General features: G+C 38.4%; 1 protein-coding gene across 4 annotated transcripts; it reads left to right on the forward strand.

The window, feature by feature from the left end:
- The first annotated feature begins 8,606 nt into the window (after nucleotides 1-8,606).
- Nucleotides 8,607-19,196, forward strand: LOC5519180 (paired box protein Pax-6). 4 transcript variants are annotated; one of them, XM_032364116.2, is made up of 8 exons: nucleotides 8,607-8,936; nucleotides 12,866-12,992; nucleotides 13,069-13,671; nucleotides 15,258-15,436; nucleotides 16,131-16,334; nucleotides 16,637-16,901; nucleotides 17,071-17,305; nucleotides 17,936-19,196. In XM_032364116.2, exons 2-8 carry the CDS (start codon nucleotides 12,974-12,976, stop codon nucleotides 17,994-17,996), a joined length of 1,566 nt encoding a protein of 521 aa, XP_032220007.1. In that variant the 5' UTR covers nucleotides 8,607-8,936; nucleotides 12,866-12,973; the 3' UTR covers nucleotides 17,997-19,196. The 4 variants fall into 4 exon arrangements, with proteins under 4 accessions (XP_032220007.1, XP_001639151.1, XP_048589656.1 ...); XM_001639101.3 differs by having other exon boundaries at nucleotides 8,608-8,936; nucleotides 15,258-15,448; XM_048733699.1 differs by lacking the exon at nucleotides 8,607-8,936 and adding an exon at nucleotides 10,758-10,901 and having other exon boundaries at nucleotides 15,258-15,448.
- The last annotated feature ends 251 nt before the right edge of the window (nucleotides 19,197-19,447 follow it).

Below are 19,447 nucleotides of genomic sequence, written 5' to 3' on the forward strand. Positions count from 1 at the left end.
CGGTATGAGTAAACCATCGCAATCTTAGATTTTGGAGGATTTTCCCTGGAAATCAAGAGAGATATGGTGTCATGAATAATTCTCTAATGTCTCTTTGTAATGAGCCATTCTTGCTTGTATCGTACAGCGATTCAACGCTTCTAGACCAGAGTTGAATTTACTTTATTAGTGAAAAACAAAGGGAAAATTATTCATAGGTTATGTCTCGAGCACTTTGGATTTGATTGGCTTATAAATTGGGTCACATGATCATGAGAGTGATCCTAATCTGCCAATAGCGTGCAAGGGTGTTTCTTGGGAAGTTACAGGAGATATTGCATCGTTAATAATTTTATTTTGTACTTTGACAATGATGCATTGTTGGTACCATAGAACACACATCACTTGGCTTGGACGCGAGGGTGTCCGCTTAATAGAGGTACCATTGTATTGCAAGAGAGATTCGGAAACCACCCGGCGATGTGACACTCCAACTCGAGAGGTGATTTACAAAAGTGGGATTGTTCAATGGAGGGCGTTTTTACGAAATGGAACAATAATTTTATAGAAAGGAAACCGGGATTCGGCCGAATATAAGACAAGGTTTCGATTGCATATTTAGGGGATAGCTAAATGAACGGCCAGAAAAACTGAATCCCATAACAAAAGAGGGAAACGGTGTTCACTCTACCAATCCCTTACAAAAAACAGACATTAAAATATTCTATCTTCAAGGATTGGTTCCAAAAATATTAGAACAATTGGCTCCTTTATTTCACGTTGTTACTACTTCCCTGATGGGACCCGGGTCCATAACCTGATAAACACAAACTCGTCTCTATCGAAATTATAATTATTTAGCATTTGTTATTGATAAAAAAAATTCTATATTTGTCATATCTTTTTTCCTGTCCAATGAATAAAAGACTAGAGAAACTCGATTCTAGCACCTCAAGGGTCCGCAAATAAAATATTGAGTTTGTGCGGCCCCGAATTTAAACCACAAACAAACAAAAAGGCTTCGATTCCGTGAATAAATTATTATGATGATAATGATGACTGTAATGATAATGGTGATGACCTTTCTCTCCGCTACACTTTCTATTTATAACCATCTCGGACCGGCGGGCCTTCGTGCTCAGATGATTCCGGTGATCTCCCCTGAACTTCGCTATCGGAGGCCATATTCACCACCTAAAAAACATACAGTACGATGATGAAAATTCCGCGAGTATGTGATGTATACCCAGATACACCCCTCTGTAACAGACCCGGCTAATCATTTTCTTCGTTTTTTGGGGGGAACTCGCCGGGTTTAAAATTTCCACCGGGTCAACTAATTTTTATTTACCGCCGGTCACTTAACTTACCCGTCGGATAAGAGAGAAATTGTTAGGGTTGATTTAAAAATTTTACCGGGTGCCGCGGAGGCTGAAAGCTCGTCGTGTAGGCCGATAATTTCCGCCGGGTCGGGTTTCGCCGGGTATGTTATCTGTGTCCAGATAGATATTTGCTCCAATCAAAAACCAACGGCAGCCTTAAGGCGCCACGATATCATGGCAAATAAGAGCCGTGCTTGCCTCTGTCGTGCACTTTGCCAGTTGTGAAATTATCGTAAATAATCATTTCAAAGTGTCGGTAATTCCCGAGGGTGAATGTCGTCGAGGGTGGCGAAAAGCATTGAGGGTACAATTTTCCATCCTCGGGGACCCAGGGAGTACTGAGAGTAAACAAGCGTAACGCCAGACTCGCGCTCGTTACGCTCAGCGCACGTTTCCGCTCAGTACGCCCTGGGTCCCTGAGGATGGCAATTTTCTAGAATTATAGTCGGCTATACTGAAATTTCACAACAAAGAAAACCTGTAGGATATACCATGATGGTCCGTAAACCTGTGTGCCATATTTGTTTTCATGTTATTCATGATAATGTGTGACGCTTACGAACTCACTGGAGCTTCATGATAGTGACGTTTTACATTCTCTATACATCCAATGCGATGCCAGGCCCGGATTTTTCTTGGAAGGGTGAGAAATCCGAAAAAGTGGGCCTATTTTTTTTTTTGGGGGGGGGGGGGGGGGGTGGGAGGGGGGAGAGAGTTTTCTGACCACCCCCGAAAGAACAAAATGGATTGATGACATACCAGAGTAACCTAGCTTATGCTTTATAGTTTTGTTTACAACTAGCACGTCTGTTGAGAACGGAAAATGGGCTTTCTGCCGTTGTGGGGGGTGCATCCCTGCTGGGTACAGGCCTGGATGCCAACATATTTCAAGGTCCACGTGAAAAGGCATATTCCCGAGAATGACGATCGGAAGTAAACTATATTATGCACATCTTTTGAAACAAGTGTTTCAATATCGCGTTTTGATTCCTTCGCAACGGAAAATAAAAAAAGTGAAACTTTGTCAACAATAATAACCAATGACAAAACTATTATGATAGGGAAGACCTAAAAGGCTGTTGAATCCATGATTGTGCAATTTTAGTATCGGTATTTTCGCCTAAGGCACGAGCTATTAGCGAATGATAACGTCGGAGGCACTCAACTTGATTGATGATAATTGGCAAAAAGACAATGCCGCTTTGTTTTTCGTAGTTCTGACGCTTTTCCGCTTTGCTGTTTATTACAACTAACAAGGTCAAGTAGATAGGCAATGATTTTTTTTAAAACAGAACCTGAAGAACTCTGTGCTTTCGATTGTTTCATGCAGACAAACTAAAAAATTGTCACAGATATTTTCCCAGGTGCGGATCCAGACTATTGCAATTGAGCAAATGCTCCACTCAGACTTGAGGGAATTGATTCATTTTCCTCACATAGCTTATTTTTTCTTATCTTTATTCTGCATCTATGCTCTACAGTCAGATGTTTTTCCTGGATCCGCCCCTGTTTCCTATTATAATTATTCTATATTTATATATCATATTTTGCTTATATATTGCTAACATGTTGCTATCATTTATTGTAAATTTTTTTACAGGACATTTTTTTTTGTTGCTTAAGTTCCACCATGAAGTTACACCATGACGCTTCACCGACGAACAAAATAGAGAAACTTGTCAATTATCATCATCATCATCATCATCATCGTCATTGTCATCGTCATCGTCATCGTCATCGTCATCGTCATCGTCAACATCATCGTCATCATCATCATCGTCATCGTCGTCGTCGTCGCCGTCGCCGTCGTCGTCGTCGTAGTCATCATCATCATCGCCATTATCAGCATAAGGAAATCATTATCATCACCCTAATCACCCCCATTTTTATTATTACTGTGTTCATCGTAGTAATACGTGTTTTTGATTAGTAATGTATCCTTTGGCTACAAGCATGTGTTAAGTTCGGAAATCAGCTAACATTAAACAGATGTTATAAAAAACATCATAAATTAACTTGAAATATTTTATACCTCCACTGATTTGCTATTCAAACATATTCAAGTAAACTCCATGAGTATCGATTGCGTAACAAAATCGAAAACATTATGTATGAAAAAGACAAAGCTAGCCTGCTAGCCGGCTCTCCGGAGATTCGGGATCCCTGTGATCTTTCTCGCCACAGGGATCTCGAATCTCCGGAGAGCCGGCTAGTAGGCTAAGACGAAGCATGCCTAGAGCGGAAAAAAGTTAAAGAGCCCCTGTGAGCGCTTTCATCAACTCGAGTTCGTAGATCTCTTATCCCTAGTATTCGTGCAGGTTACTCCATACTACTTCATGCAAAGAGAATACGTCAAGGACCATTGCCTTCGCTACGCCAGCTTAACAAGTCAGGACCACAACCAGAACTTAAATATCGACTGAGGATTCTAAATCCCATCTGTTTTAGGCCGACCGTAAGATACGGCATTGCACGGTATACCTAGCGGCACCACAAACTGCAGGACACGGCGAATGTTATGCTGTATTCACACCAAAACCATGTTTAAATAAACAAGGTTTTTCTTTGCCTGATAACTTGCCAAGTTTTTAATTGTGTTTAATTCTTACTAGCTAAATGATCACTTATGTACAGCACAGTCTATTCAGTTTTGTTCTTGGTTCTGTCCACTCTTGGGAGATTGAGATTTGAACCAGTTTAATTAAACCACCTTTAAACTGGTTTAAGTGCTGGTGTGAATGCGGTATTAGACTTACAGATTTGCGTGTTACGTGTAGTTTCTGCAGTATAAGTAGATAAGTAAAGTCAGTAATCCAGCTTCGGGAATGTACTGAACAAAAGGTGATTTCTACCTATTGGGCATTTGCCCTTCGCACGGATTTAAGGTGATGGCAACGATGACATCGGGTAGTTTGTAGTACAAAACAACAAACAATAACAACGTAGAATCATTAATTTTATGTCATTTAAAACGCTTACAACTTGATTATCCATTAATTTTAAAAAGGACTTTGTAATATTTTGACTTTTCGGTTATACCGGTGCTATATAGAATTTTACTTACATGTTAACAACAAAAACTAATACCTTTACTATAAATCACTATTAAAAATGGCAAAGGTGAATAGCATGAGACGGGCTACTAAAACACTTAAAAACAATCGATGAGTCAATAACACCCATACACTTAATCACGGGTGTTTTCTGTCGCGTGATGTTGTAACGGCGTTAAAGCGTTATAAACGAGCTTTCATTAAGCGTTTTCATTAATCATGATTGTTTTGTCATTTTGTAACGGCGTAAACAGAGTTATAAACGAGTTTTTAGGACTACGGAGTACTATCAATAAAAAAAAATAGAATAAACGGCGATAACGAAAAAAGTAAAAAAATAAATAAAAATAAAATAATATAGTGTACTTGGACCTTGTAGCGTCTTGACCGCATAATCTGATAATGGCTGATGTATCGGAATTCGCGTGATTTAAAAACGCTCCATCGATGCCTATTAAAAGGAACGCAATTTTTTATTACCAAAATTTTAGAGCTTGCTCCAACCTTCCCCCCCCCCCCCCCCCCGCACACACACACACTTCATTTTCCTAGCCGTGTAGGGCTACACGTGGGTTACACTTTTCTAGAGACATACTTTAAGGCTTCATGTATTAGGTGTCTCCATACACCCTTTTGTATGTTGTTCCTGTATCTGTTTTTTGACATTTGATTATTTATTGACTAAAGTAAATTTTTTTAGTACGAGGGTTATTCAGGGGCCGGTTCCTAGAAAGCTGTTAAGCGCTAACTCAGGGATAAATACGGCTATCTTGATATTTGATTGAATAGAAAAGGGCATTTATCCCTGGGTTAGCGTTAGCTTGCTTTCTAGGAACCAGGCAGTAGCAGAGGGCGGGGCACGCCCCCTTATATTTTTACAAATTAATAAAAGGGAATGAAATATCTTTTAATGTTCTGTACCGTACCTTCCCACTAATATTCGAGGCCTGCTACATCACTGTTATAACCAAGATTTTTTCGAGATACACCTAAGAACATAGAACTATATATGGGGCACCCAATTCCCATGTAAATTACTCCATATAAGTGTTCTACCTGAAATAGGAAATAAAGTCTCGTTAATTGTATTCTAACTCTCGAAATAAGGAGGAGAACTTTTTGTTTTATGTTGGCGTTAATACATCCCTAAACCTTCAAAACAGACTCTTAAACCTTCTCTCTTAATACATTGCGCTTACAAAAAGAATCATAGTCGAAATAAAGCTAGAACGACAGAGGAAATCAATGGCATGAAATTTTCCAATTCTCAATATATAAGCTCAAGATTCCACATACAAGGAGTTCCTCTGAGCAAAAGCTTAATTCCAAATTTTAAAGAAATTTTGATATGAAATTTAGATATAAGCGAGCAAAGTTGGCTTAATTTCTGATCAGAGCCCGACTTCTCCCTAAAAACGAGGAGAATTCATAATTTGAACATTTGAAAATTGCACTTCCAGCCTCATATCTCGAAGACGAATCCATTAGAAAAAATACTTTTTAATATGTTGGTTTACATAACATAAGGAACCTCTATGCAAAAATTCACGCTTACCAAACTAAACCAGACCTTATTTTGGGATAACTTGCCATTTTTTGCTCTATCAACTAGCACACCTAGGGTTAAGGGCTTTTAAACAGCTGGTGGTTGGCGCTCTCGACGAGTAATGGTCAGGCTTTGGACTTGGGTTATTAACATGGCACTCAGAAACCTACTGAGTTAACAACTATTGACATTGTTGTGTAGGGTTTGGGTCTGTGGATAATTGTACTGAACAGTGCCGAACACATGCCAAAAATCTAAATGCCATCAGCTATTTTTAATCAATAAAATAATAAATCCATTGTAACAGTTTCCTTTGAGTTATGCGTTTCTTTGTTTTGTTGCAGACATTATGGCGAACGTCATTGTGAGGCAAAGCGAAATAAATATTGCACTTCATATTGTATATACTTCCTCGGGCCTAAAAAAGGACTAGCTTTTTGTCAGCATAGAGAAAAAAGACAACAGAAAAGATATTATTATCAAGAATTGAATTGTCATCATTATCATCGCAATATTGTCATCGGCATCATCATTTCGTTGACACATCATCATCATGTGACAACCATAAATGCTCAACATGAGCTTTTGTTTCCCACACACATTCAAGGTAGGAAAAGTATCTATTTTTATCTACATTTTCGTGACTCCCACATTTCCCTTTACGTAGGTTATTGACGATATCAAATATGATTACAAAAGAATGTGGGAAGTGACGCAAAACCTTGCATGAAAGCGTTCCTTGCCTCCTTTAGAGCTTGATAAGAACCTCTTGTTATCATGAGATTAAAAAAAGTGCCATATATTAAAAACAAATAATAATACCCGCTATAAGGGCACTTTCAATAGTGCAGCCTTTTAATTCCAAATTTGGACTATTTAAACCGGTTACACAAAGCTCTGTTTGTGCGATTCCTATTAGTGTTTATCTATTCAAAAGGATAATGGATTGCATGAGAAAATTCAAGCATGTATTTATCTAAAGAAGGGGCGAATGCTTACAGCCGGGTAAATGTTTAAAGCAACAAGAGTGCACATCAATTAGTCATCTAGAAGCTGTCTTATCTCTAGTATTCGTGCAGGTAACTCCATGGTACTTCATGCAACGAGAATATGCCAAGGACCATTGCCTTCGCTACGCCAGCTTAACACATTACCACAAACAGAACTGAAATCTACAGGGCGGCCGTAAGACACCGCACCGCACGGTATACCAAGCGGCACCACAAACCGCGGGACGCGGCGAATGTTGGCGGGAATAATGCACGTGCATCTAATGCATTTTCGTGTTGGAAAAGTATTGCGATGGAAACTTTTTGTTTGTGCGTGCTTACAGATTCGTGTATTACGTGTAGTAAAGTGAATTAGTAAATGTCAGTAATCCAGGCTTTGGTAAATGTACCCGACAAGAATTGATTTCTAACTACTGAGCACTTGCCCTTCGCTCGGAATGAAGAGCTGATGTTAGCCACTCGTTGTTTTAATTTATAATAGGAACACAATTTATTTGAGGAAATTTCGACGTTTCTTGATAAACAAAGTTTTATAGCTACATTACACAATTATATGTTTCATGAAGAAACAAGCCATTGAAGTCCAAGTTTTGAAATTCGCCCAGCAATGAAAAAAAATATATATAAAACCTAACTATAACTAACTATAAAGAGTCATGCATTGTAAATGAGTTATTGCCCAAACCTATGACCAAGGGGTATTACCAATCATAGAAAGAAAATAAAAGAGAATGCAAGAAAAAAGTGTGTGAAACAAGTTTTAAAAACGCGAGATGGCAAGTGTTTATTTGTGATAGTCTCAGGAGTTGTGGCGTCTTGTTATTAACGGTTGATGTATCGGAATTCGCGTGAAATGGCCCTCAGGCTAGTGGGCTGCAAGTACGCTTCATCGAGGCCTAGCAAAACATAACGGAATCACTTTAAACATGGCCAAAATAACCACAGCTTTGGAAAAGCTATCTTTTAGATGGCTATATAGGAAATGATAGCTGGCTACATGATTAATGGAAAGATGAAATATTTTGATTGCATTCCATTATTCATAATTGCTGTCAATATCATAGTCATTATTATTGACATGTAAGAATAGCCATTATGCAAGTTATTAATAAATTTTACTTTATTTCACTTTGGCAAGGTGGGTTGAAATAAGCATTTGCTATGCAATAAAATAAAAAAAGAATACGATTGTGATGATTTATGACAAAATAAAAAAAGAATCGATAACGAATGATATAATCATCAAGTGACCAATAATTAAATGACTTAAATTATGTTATCAGTTTGCATCGTAAAAATATATGTACCCTGTTAAACAAATAAATACCTTTTTCACACAATTCAGTTTCATTATATTGTAAATGCTCATTTGTATTTGCATCATTTAAAGTTGAATATTGTAACGTTCGTCAAGTCGTGAAAGTGCGCAATGTTTCAAAACAATTAGTGTTATTTCAAACCTTTTCGATTAATTCAAATCCGTGAGAACGTCTCCTTCTTTCTAAAACCGCCTTATTTCCTTTTGTCCTTACCAATCTCTTCTAAGACATCCTAGAAGCTAAGTGATTCAATTAAATCCTTAAATATGCACTTTTATTATTGTGCAAGCTCATCGAAAACTCAAGAGAACTTTGCACACGAAACACCCTTCGTAACAAATGCACTGGAAAGCACCGCCAGCTAGCAACAAAATCGCACTCAAGACAACTTCGTATGTTGTTAGCAATAATTTCTAGATTTGCTTGAATGTTTTCCAAGTCTATCGTGCCTACGCTATCGAGACAAGATTGGCAGGCCATAGCTCGGGGGTAGAGACATAAGCAAAGTGTATTAACGTATGAATGATAGCCAAATTAGCATGAGAATAGTGACGCAGTACTCTGGACTCTATTTAGAACACACCAAGTACTTAGTGGTGCTCAACTCGCATACCGCTACAGAATCACAACATCGCCTCTCTATTAAGGTAAGTGGTCCCTCGACAACCGCCTCGAAAAGTTTGTTGACTTTACGCGTCTTCCTATCATCTTTGCTCAATAAGCTTTTCTATTTATCTCTTAATTACTTTAATCGATTTTCGCTTCTCGCATTTTCTTAAAAATGCACAATCCATGCAGAAAACTTTGGGGAACTTTTTGTGAAAACTCCACTCATCGCACAATCTTGATTCAAATCTTATTAATTCCTTTAGTGTTTGAGTGCCTGTATGAAAATAATCATTAGTACAAAGTATGACATTTTAACTTGCCTAATCCTCAGCAAACAGTTTTATTTGTTGAGGACAGCATTCGCGTGTTTAGCGTGTCATTAGCAGAAGAGGACACTCTCTAACATTTTCCTCAAACATGCCAAATGAGCCGTTAACAAGCTAACAGATTTTCTATAAAACCGCTCTACCTCTCGGTGGGCTAAGCTCGTCCCCTAAAAAAGAAATCAGTCTCCGCAACACGGCAGATTTTGTTTGCAATTTATGGTTGATGAGGTACTCATTCGAGTGAGGGAGTGCAAGGGAGCGCGGCAAGGTAACTCCGCTCTCTCATCGCCCGGCCACCAGCCGTAGGAATCTAAATTGATTAAGACAACCATCGAGCGAAAAACCCTTGCCTGTCTTACGCTCGGCAAAGCGGAGAAACAAGTCGTGATTTGCAGTAAACCATGGCGCGTTACGGTGGTAGAGTCGTGAGCGGGTTGAGTGTAAAGATACGAATGTGAGTGGGAGTATAGTCACGAATTTTGTGAGAGATGAAGAGTCACAAAAACGGAGTAGTGAATTGTACTTTTGCTTATACTATAAGTTCATTTATTAGTATTTTTTACATTAGATACGTGAGATAACTTCAGTAGATAACTGAGTTCAGTTCAGAAGTCAGAGTTTCACATTTCTATACATCAAACGGTATTAGTCACATCGTAGGAAAGTAAAGCAAGCCAAGAATCTTTATGAAATATGTACTCAAATTATCGAAGGTAACTGATGGAAACGATCGATCCCATGTTATTGCTTATTGTATAAATGATTCTACTTACGGTACAAGTTAACACAAAAAATAGTAGCTAAGCATATTTTACCGATATCTATAAAACTCAATTGATGTGGATGTAAGCGGAATTGCGTAAAGCTATCCTCTGAGATACAAGGGAGAAGGGTACAAGATCTGTGCGCGTATTTGACAAAAGATATGCGTTCGAATGCAGAATCGAAACCTCTGAGACAACGCGCTTTTACAAACAATTGTTGCTATGCAGAACAAGGTTGCCACCAATACAGCTAACTCATTGTCTATACAAGAACAGTTGTATCTAGACCACTGGAAAAATAACCGGAAAGAAAAGAAGCCCCTCTATTACACAATGCTAGCGTCGAAAATCACAAACACAGCAACTGAAATAAACAAATACATAAATACAGTTGAGGTTTCACTTAGATTGGAAAGGGCAGCGACTCGATTGCGAAGTCATACTGGCTACTTGAAGGGTGTGATAGACAAACAACACACAGGTCGAAAAGGACAACTACATACCCTAATATATGTATTACCTCGAAAACAACGCTTTATGTATGTTTTTTACAAATATTTGTTTCGAACAATGTCCGGAGATTTTTTTAATAAAAATAAATCAATAGAAAATTGTTAGTCACAGACGATGTCAATTTTGTCGGTGACGATTTTGCGTCGGTCTCTAAGGAAGTCTAAACAGTTTTGCGGCTACTAGAAGCGGTAAATCAGGTCGAACGTTTATAAAAAACCTACAGGACGCCGATTACAGCGAGACATCACTTTTATTAATAGAACTATAAAAAGCGGGCAGATATAACGGATTGGCCAGCGATCACAAAGTTTGACAAACAATTTGAAACTTTTGCTAGATACTTTGAAAGTTGAGTAACAGATTGAAACAAGCATTTATGATTCTTATGAAGGCCGAAACGGTAAGTTCATGATGCTGTTTTGTCATTAATTTGTACAGTGGGGGTTCGCCAGAGGGAGAATCCAAACATTCCTTACTAAATTTGCCAAAAAGCGGTCACGTTTCGATCAGTAACTCATCATGAACAACTCAAGTTTCCGATTTATAGGCAAACTAATACAAAAAAGTCTTACGGATTTCAACAAAGACGCCATTCCTTTACATACCCTGTTTCGAGGATATTTGTGTTTAAAAAGATTTACATGAAAGTAATTATGTAAACAGAACTACAGAAGAACTACATAATACACTAGAAAGGGATGATTTCGACATTAGTTGAGGAAGCGTATAAACGGTGATGCAGGGGGTTCTAGCGCGCTCTTCTTTGAGTTCAGAGTGACGAAGAGTGTTGATTAAAATGGGTGCGGTATTTGGATCAATATTGACCAATTGGGCGCTATCTTTGTGCAGAAAATGGCCACTTAGCAATAATCGTTCAGTTGAAGTGGCAGAGGAATGTTATCGAAATGACAGTTCAAAGAGGCTCCTCCTCTAAGGGAATAATAGCTGAACATTAGCATACACCCACTCGGATTCCTCAAAGGCTCTAGAACCCTCTGTATTGCACGCTTATTTTCAGAAAGCAAGCACGAATGGCGCGCGGAATAACTGGCAGCGAGGATTACTTTCATGTCAGTTCCTAGATAAATTGAGAAATCTCTGTAAACACTTTGTGTCCATAAAGTACTTATGAACTATCTAGACCTTGAGAAGAATTTAAATAATCTTAAGGATTGATCTGAACAAAAAGTCTGAAAAAGGTTCGAAACCGAATGCGCACAAAAAGCAAGATTTATTATTCATTAAAAGGGGAGACATCGACTAGCGAAGCGAAGCTATAAATCGATTCGACTGAAAGCTCTGGAGTTCCGCTACTTTTCAGTGTTGCATACAAAATCATCAATCCCGAAACATCGCAAATAAAAGACAAACAAACGCACAGCGGGCGACAGCGCTCTTGTGTTCAAATAATTTCGCGGCTAAGAATCTCTCGTTGCTAAGCCTTTACCTTTCCTAATTTACCAGGCTTTGTTGTGGAGTTATTACAAAAAGCCGACACATAATAGAATTTTTCAATAGGCAGACCAAAGTAGGCCCTAATACGTGATTTCAAAGATATGTATTACGCATATTTTTGCGTAAATTCTCTCGGGGGACCCGATATGTTGACTCGAGTGCTCACCAGAAACACCACTATAGTTAGAGCCCTTAGTTTACGGTAGAATAGTTTTGGAAAAAAAGGATCAGTCACAAGTAACTGCCCATGTTTGCTCAGTCGAGAATGTCGGTTTTGCCGTCCTGGTTCGTGGCGCAAATCACTGTCTAATGCAAGCCAACCTAATAATACAAAACAATAGCTTTTCAATAGCTTATCATGATAATGCCGCAGTTAGGAAAAGAAAATGCAACCAAAAGAAAGGCCTTTTTGAATGCGGCGAAACTGGCAGTGTTACCGCTCCTGACAAATTCAAATCCGTAAACTTACCGCTAAGGGCAAAACCGGGAATCTTTTAATCGATTTTAAGTCCAGGTAAAACGCGGAAATAAATCCTTCTAAAATGTTTTGCAAACTTTTTGGGCCCCAAATTAATGGATGATTAGTAACACCCTACTGACTTCCCTTTGTCCATCCGCTCCATATAAGGGCATCCCAAAACAATCACATCTGACCCCATCCAATGAAAAGCCTCAAATAGGGCAAATGTCAATCAAAAAAGCCATGTAGATGTTTAACGTGATAATAGAATGCGGTTTAGTTTGTAGTGGCTGAGAGTTGCTCGGAAATACCTTTGCACGAGGTTTGTGTAACCGCGTCTTTGCAGTCTTCTCTGCACTGGTCTTTAGCTCTCCCATTCTGCACTTAACGCTTGAATGAACTAGGTCAGAAATTTGATAGTATTTGTCTTCTCTATTTGATTTTCACAGTTTTGGCTGGCGACCAGGGGTGACAGTGTTTAGTAACGCCTCAGTGATCTTAGGAAGCGCCTGAGTGATTTTTCAACAGTCAACTCCGTGCTCACTCAAACTGCTAGTATGTCCCATAGTAAACAAGGTACGTACGGCACCATCGCACCCCTTAGCTCCTTGCAAATATATCCACGCCTAAGCTCACTTTCCCTCCATTCTAGGCCATGGCGGAGTTAACCAGCTCGGAGGTGTTTTTGTCAACGGAAGACCGCTACCTGATGTGGTCCGGCAAAGAATCGTGGAGCTTGCACAGAGCGGAGTCCGTCCATGTGATATTTCGCGCCAATTACGAGTGTCCCATGGCTGTGTCAGTAAAATCCTCTGTAGGTTCTACGAGACGGGCTCCATAAAACCTGGAGTTATTGGAGGCAGCAAGCCTAAAGTTGCAACCGGGAATGTGGTGACTAAGATAGCAGAGTACAAACTTGCAAACCCGACCATGTTCGCGTGGGAAATAAGGGATCGACTTCTCAGTGAAGGGGTCTGCACGAGTGATAATGTCCCCAGTGTTAGCTCGATCAACCGAATCGTCCGTAACCGCATCAATAGCCAGGATAAAATGAGCAACCCTAAAGGAAACCCTGGAGACAACTCTCCAATGGACATGGCACTAAAATCAGATCGAGACATGCAGGCGATAAATGTACCGAGGTCTTCGTATTCCATTAGTGGGTTGTTGGGGATTCCAATGCCACATCAACAGGTTGCTCAACACACCTCGCCTAGCAAGCGCAAATACTCAGTGGATAGCGCCGACAGCACAGGTATTTTCGTGGGACGATGTTTGTGGGAACTGATAAGATTATAACTTCAAAGTAATTCTATCCCTCGAAGTTTTGATTCGAGTCTGTTTTACTTTGGGTCGAGATTTGTTATGGTTCAAGCTTTAGTTTATTTCTCTTGCTAAATAAAGCTTTGAGCCACGCTGTTTATTATTTAGGCTAGATAATCACATAACTTGTTCTATTTTTACTTAAGAGCAAAATGGAAATTTTTATATTTCCATTGCAAATTTTGAATGCCTTTACAAACACCTACAAACATTTAACAAATTTAAACTGAACTTTACAGTAGAATTTAGAAAGCCACTTTAATTTACTTCCTGTCTATGTTGAACATAAAGATTTGAGATTCTATGATGTTAGGTTGTTTTTGACAAGTTTTTAAGTCCGAATGCGAGTTTACTATTCTATTTACAATGCTCTTACCAGTTGTTAATAGACTCTCTTGGAAATGAATGCGTATTAGCTGTTCATTTTAGCCTTTAGATGAGCGATCGTGATTTTACTGGGATTTACTACTTTCTCTTTAGACTTGTAGCATACACATGCGAGATATTTATTTTATCAACAACACTGGAATTTTCGGCCACGTGCACACACTTTCGCGCCATTTCAACTGCTTAAAAAATTCCACATTTATTTTATTAAAGTTTATTAATTTCTTTAATTCAGCTCAGTTTGTGAATAATTTAGCACAAAATTATTTATTTTTTGTCGTTCTCGGTTAATTTATTTTGGCGTGATAAAACTGTTTTTACTTTAGGGAAACCATTCAAGTACAGAATTGAGCATTGAAATGGCTTACATTTCCACTCGAAATGCGTTAAATATGTAAACAGACGTTTATAAAAGTTGAATGACAATCTTCGCAGGTCAACTGAAATGAATTTACAGACAATTACTGTTCTATTAATTATTCAAAATAGTTTTCGACGTTTGTGTGAATAATGACAAGTTAAAGTCAAGAAGATTAGTGCCTTGAGATTTCATTCGAGATTGAATTTCTGTGATTTTCTCTAGTGGTGTATTTTTTTTGAAAATTTTTTAAATTCATGCAATGCTTTACAATTGTTTATGACTCCTTCGCATTGAGGGGCAAGAATTAAGCAGGTGGTACTTTTGTTTTTACCATAGGACATGAGCAGACTGTGAAAAGGTTAAATTTCCACTGTAGTGACCTTATCAGAAATTTTAGAATTTAATGCAGACTGTTTAGTGCAACCGTATCGCCATAAAAACATGTTGTCAAAGGTTTTATATGCAATGCAACAAATTATTCTTCCATAAGTTCTGTTGATTCTGAAGCAAAATCAATTCATATAATTTAAATTGAATTTCAATTTTCTCTGTTTGCTACTGAATTTTTTAAAAACAGTGGATTAGTTTACATTACCGATTCAAGGACAGAGACTGTAATAGAAACCTCTTTGAGAAAATAGACAAAGTGCTAATTAAAATCAAGAAATTCCAGTTTGAACACAGTGTCTTTGAAGGTTTCAGTTAATTGCAATCAGATTAAGTTCCACAGTTGTTGTTTTGTTTATATTTTTGTATTTGTATATTTTAAGGCAGTCATTCAGGTGATGAGGGTGACGACCCTAATTCACAGAGAAGCAAGATGTCTCGCCGCCAACGCACAAACTTCACTGATGAACAAATCGAAAAGCTTGAGAAAGTTTTTGAGAAGACTCACTATCCGGATGTATTCACAAGAGAGGAACTGGCTCAACAAGTGAACCTGTCAGAGGCAAGGATCCAGGTATTCATTGCTAAAACGCTGGAGCTCTGCACACCATATTCCATATGGTTTGCTCAAATTCATGTGAAATTGTCAATAACAATTGTCCACAATTTTATTATTTTGCATGCGAGGTCTCTAATCACTAACTCTTTCTAACCCTAATTTTGACCATGTTTTTCAACTCCAGCTTTAGAGTAATGGATTAATACTTTATATTGTTGTTTGTCTATACTAATGTTACTCATATTTTGTTTTTATTAATTACTAACTTATGAAGACTGATTAATTATTAAAGCAGTTAGCATACTGAAATAATGATGCAAATTTCTAAGTGGGCTTTTATTTTTCTGTAATGAAACATCCTACATTAATTGCTAATTTGCTGCCCTGTTTACACTATGGTATTTTTTATTGTAAAATCATTATTTAGGTCATTTTTATAAAATACCATTGTCAGCACATCTCATTGATACATTGGTAAGACCCAATGTGCTTTCATAAAAAAAAAAATCATGCTCTAAGGACATAGAGTAAGATGAGGGAAGGTGACAAGTTCCCCCAGCCCCCTCTGGCTGTGTTTTTGATCTGTTGTATTAAAGCAATAAGAGAGAAAGAGAAGTCTGTAAGAGGGGGCAGTAGATGGGGTAGGCAGTGGGTACATGCTGTTGGGGAAAGTATGCTTATAACCCTTGTGTAACAGGTGTGGTACTCTAACCGCCGAGCAAAGTGGAGAAAGGAGGGCAAAGACGGGCCACAAGACCCCCAGGGTCCCATCCAGACGACTTACATCTCTTCCAATGGTTATAGTCACCCATCAGTCATCAGCCCATCTAACATGCAAATGAACCCCATACACGTGGAGGCAGACCACACCCAAGTTCACTATCCACCCTCAAGTGACCAGGTGAGTGGGACAGCAGTTAAAATGGGACCATATTATCAAAAAAAGAAGACCTACAGTTGTTTTATCTTCTGTTCCCCTTTTTTATAATCTCTCAAATACTAAGGGTTTTATATATTAATTATTTGATAAGCATAATATATATTGTGTTAAAGAAGCCATTTGTTGGGAAAATATTGAACTCAAATGATTTCCAAAAGCTATAAAAGAACCTTAAGGCTATAAATTTCAATCCATTTAAGATTGTGGGATTCTCAGAGAGAAAGTCAGCATACTGTTATAAATTGACCTGTATTCCTCTCTAGAATATCCATGTCAAGAGAGAATTGACTGAGTTAAAGCCCATTTCTGAGAACTCTCTGGGCATGGGAATGCCGACCATCCAGCAAAACCAACAATTCACAAGCTACTCCTCTCCCAGTCCCACCACCTACATATCAGTGCCGACTACCGGGAGTGGAGGGCATCAGTACCAACTGCAGCCCATTTTCAGTAACATCTCAGGACAGTACCAAATGCAAAACCCTATTACAACTATCGCAGACAGCGAAACAACACAGATCATACATGGTGAGTGATCCTCTATGACTTTCAATTGTAAGGGTATTAACTTACATACTTATTACTAGGGCATTTTTGTGATGTTGATAAAAAAAAACTGGTCTCTCCTACCAGTTGTTTGCACGTCCTTTGGGATGTGTTTCTTTATTTACTTATGGTGATATTGTTATTCTTGAAGGAAACCCTGCCTCAAGCCAGGCACTTTCACCGCCAGCAGCCAACACGGCACCAGGCTATGTCCTTCCTCCTGTCAGCACCCTAACCAACAAGGGCCATGACAGCACCCAGTATCAATCAGCGCAGTTTGCTCAAATTCCACCAGGCGCCTATCCTTCATCGGACCAGTGGATACCTGCATACCCACAGGGTTTCATCGGCCGACCGGCTACAGTGTTTGCTGTTCCCGCTCAATGGTGAGTTAGTTGAGCTATTGTGTGCTGGTTTGGGTAGGTATGAGGGGGAAGGAATAAGGGGGGGGGGGGTGGCATTATGGAAGGAATAAGGGGGTAATGCTGGGAAGAGTAATGGGGGTAATAAGAGGGAAGGAGTGAAGGGGTTGGGATAAAGGGAGAAAATAATTGTTGGGTGGAGGTCAAAAGAGGCAGTGAGACCTTGTGAGTTGGAAGGTAGAAGGTAAAGGAAGGGAATTTGCTGCAAATGGTGAGCTTAGCTGACTTTGTTTATATGTCAGAGTAGGACTGGAGGGGGAATTGTATGGTGCTAGAAAAAAAAGCATAATAATAATGAAGTGGGTGAACACAAAGTGGGTGGTGCTGGTAAGGGAAGAGGGATTTGCAGGTTTTTTGGCAATGTTTGCTGTTCCTATGTGTTTTGGGGGAAAAAGGGGTTTAAAGATGGGGGTCAGCTCCAAGGGTAATTATTGATTAGCCGCTCTATAAATGTAGATATTATTTGATGTGTGCGGGAGGGGGAGCTGGGCGTAGTCTGAGTAGGGTAACATTGTATGTTCTAAATGTATTCATGTGAGAAGTGGGACGTCAGAGGTTGATATTAATAGTCATTAATTGTTGAACATTTTACAGGGCAGCCCCTCCTCCTTCGTCATCAAGAATTCAGAGCTCAAAGCTCACAACATCAGCTTAGGTAAAAATCCCACATGGCACAAGGACGAAAGGAAGTCCTGGTCCATTGCTGACGTCTAGGGGGAACTTCATAGTCAAACTCAAATAAATAAATTCAAAGATGTGATCACTCATACAACTCTCTTCAAGTCAAGTTTATTTGGATTTTAAAATTACATTTTGGCAATTACTGTCAATAAAATAATGTATAATCGATAACTGCACATGCTAAATATCGTTTAATAGTTTAACGCTTTTGTAAAAAATTTGAATACTTGAGTTTAGTTGAGCCCTTGAGATGTTTATAGACAGTAGCATAGGTGTGGTTATAGTGGGTCCTTATTTTGATATTGAAATTTTATCAAATTAAGGATTTCCTGAATTGTTTAGATTCTTAGCTAAGCTATTTTTTCTTTTAGGCTATAGATATTTTAGAAGAATTACCCCCTTTTTATACAAGGGAAAATAGGTTTGTGAACTGTTTCCTTGTCCCTTATTTTGAATGATAAAGTATTTTCTTGTTCTGCTCAATGGCTCAATTAAATATTTATCAATAAGATGGTGTTTATTAACACTTCATTATTTTTTGAAAATCTGACTAGACATTTAGTCAAATATATTTTCATTCATCCACATTCTGATGCGATTGTGACATAAATTTTCTTGTAATAATCTTGCATTTGGACAAACAACCCAGATATATCATGGGAAAACAGTATTTTTGTACATATTTTTCTATCTCATGCACATGCAACATTAGAATATACAGGTTTTTTGGAATGTTCACTTTTTCAAAACCAATAGACAAGACTTGCTTTTGGTCACTAATTCTAAAGGTTTACCATGACAGCTACAGATCTGAACTCCTGTAAATTTAGAGAAATGCACAAGGACAAGATGTTTCAAATTTAATGGATAGTACATACTATATGAACATTTCCTAAACAAATTTTAATCCTGTATTAGTGATGTCTGGATTTTTTTTACAATCGAGTTTTAGAAGTAATTAGGTAAATAAACACAGAGTGAGGTAAATATGTTTTTCCACATGGACTCTACGTGTGATATTACACATGGTATTTAATGATAGTGGATCATCGGCTTTATTTAATGGCGATATATGCTTTCATACAAGGTGATATTGTTCTCAAGGTATATTTAGTAACATGTCACAGCAGCATTTGAATTAGTCACAAAATAAAAGGTTGTATATTTTTTCTGATATATTGTTGGAATTATTATCCCATCTATCACTGATAGACTAGGGGAGGGGGTCCCCATTTATTGGACCCCATCCTCTCTTAGGTAGCTCGCCCTATATAATGGTGTTCAATGTTCCTTTATTAGAGCGGACATTCCAGTCGAGGGTAAGAGCCTGTGTACCGAGAAACCTAAGTTTTATTTCAAAGACCTTCCCAATTGACCAAAGGTGGCAAAAATCATTGTCTTGTTCTGTAAGGGTGTTTTATGCCT

The sequence above is a fragment of the Nematostella vectensis genome, chromosome 10 (assembly GCF_932526225.1).
Source record: "Nematostella vectensis chromosome 10, jaNemVect1.1, whole genome shotgun sequence".
NCBI classification, from domain to species: domain Eukaryota; kingdom Metazoa; phylum Cnidaria; class Anthozoa; order Actiniaria; family Edwardsiidae; genus Nematostella; species Nematostella vectensis.

Bases quoted from the DNA above. Each gene is read 5' to 3' on its own strand.
- LOC5519180 (XM_001639101.3), top strand. The intron at 15,449-16,130 runs GTATTCATTGCT...CTTGTGTAACAG, and splicing joins TGTCAGAGGCAAGGATCCAG to GTGTGGTACTCTAACCGCCG. The intron at 17,306-17,935 runs GTGAGTTAGTTG...AACATTTTACAG, and splicing joins TTTGCTGTTCCCGCTCAATG to GGCAGCCCCTCCTCCTTCGT.